At 29.8% G+C, this 383-nt stretch overlaps 1 protein-coding gene across 1 annotated transcript in view; it reads right to left on the bottom strand. All coding sequences in view use genetic code 6, as the record gives it.

Moving 5' to 3' along the window:
- Window positions 1-159, bottom strand: part of IMG5_074000 (leishmanolysin family protein, putative) — a gene marked incomplete at both ends in the record, with an annotated part of 711 nt that extends 552 nt beyond the window's left edge. Inside the window, one exon of the mRNA XM_004036634.1 lies at window positions 1-159. This exon is cut by the window's left edge and continues 552 nt beyond it. Within this exon, the coding sequence (XP_004036682.1) occupies window positions 1-159 (159 nt within the window).
- Between the last annotated feature and the right edge of the window lie 224 nt (window positions 160-383).

Below are 383 nucleotides of genomic sequence, written 5' to 3'. Positions count from 1 at the left end.
CATCCAAAAATTTACACCAAGAAGCATAGGCTACATATGTTCAGCTGGTTCAATTTTAAATTATGTATATATATGTAAATCAGACTTAATTCTTTAGTCTCTGTCGCTTTAAGGAATAGAATATTCACCGCATTTTGGATTATATTATCTATATCTCATTTCTTATTCAGATTTTGGGATTATTTTTATTAAATTATGAAAATATTTACCAGCCAAATACATAGCTTTCGAGCAGGCATCAACTAATATTTAAGTCTAAGGAGAAGGAGCTAATTTTGAGAAATAATTCATATCGAAAGATATTAACATATTGCGCGGTGTTAACTTTCCTAAATTACGAATATCTACAGGTTCTAAAGGAGCGAGTGCTTCGTATTTATAGA

This window comes from Ichthyophthirius multifiliis (genome assembly GCF_000220395.1).
Source record: "Ichthyophthirius multifiliis unplaced genomic scaffold scaff_1120509250431, whole genome shotgun sequence".
Lineage (NCBI taxonomy): Eukaryota > Ciliophora > Oligohymenophorea > Hymenostomatida > Ichthyophthirius > Ichthyophthirius multifiliis.
The sequence above is the reverse complement of the archived record's forward strand: the minus strand, read 5'-3'. Positions and strand labels throughout refer to the sequence as shown.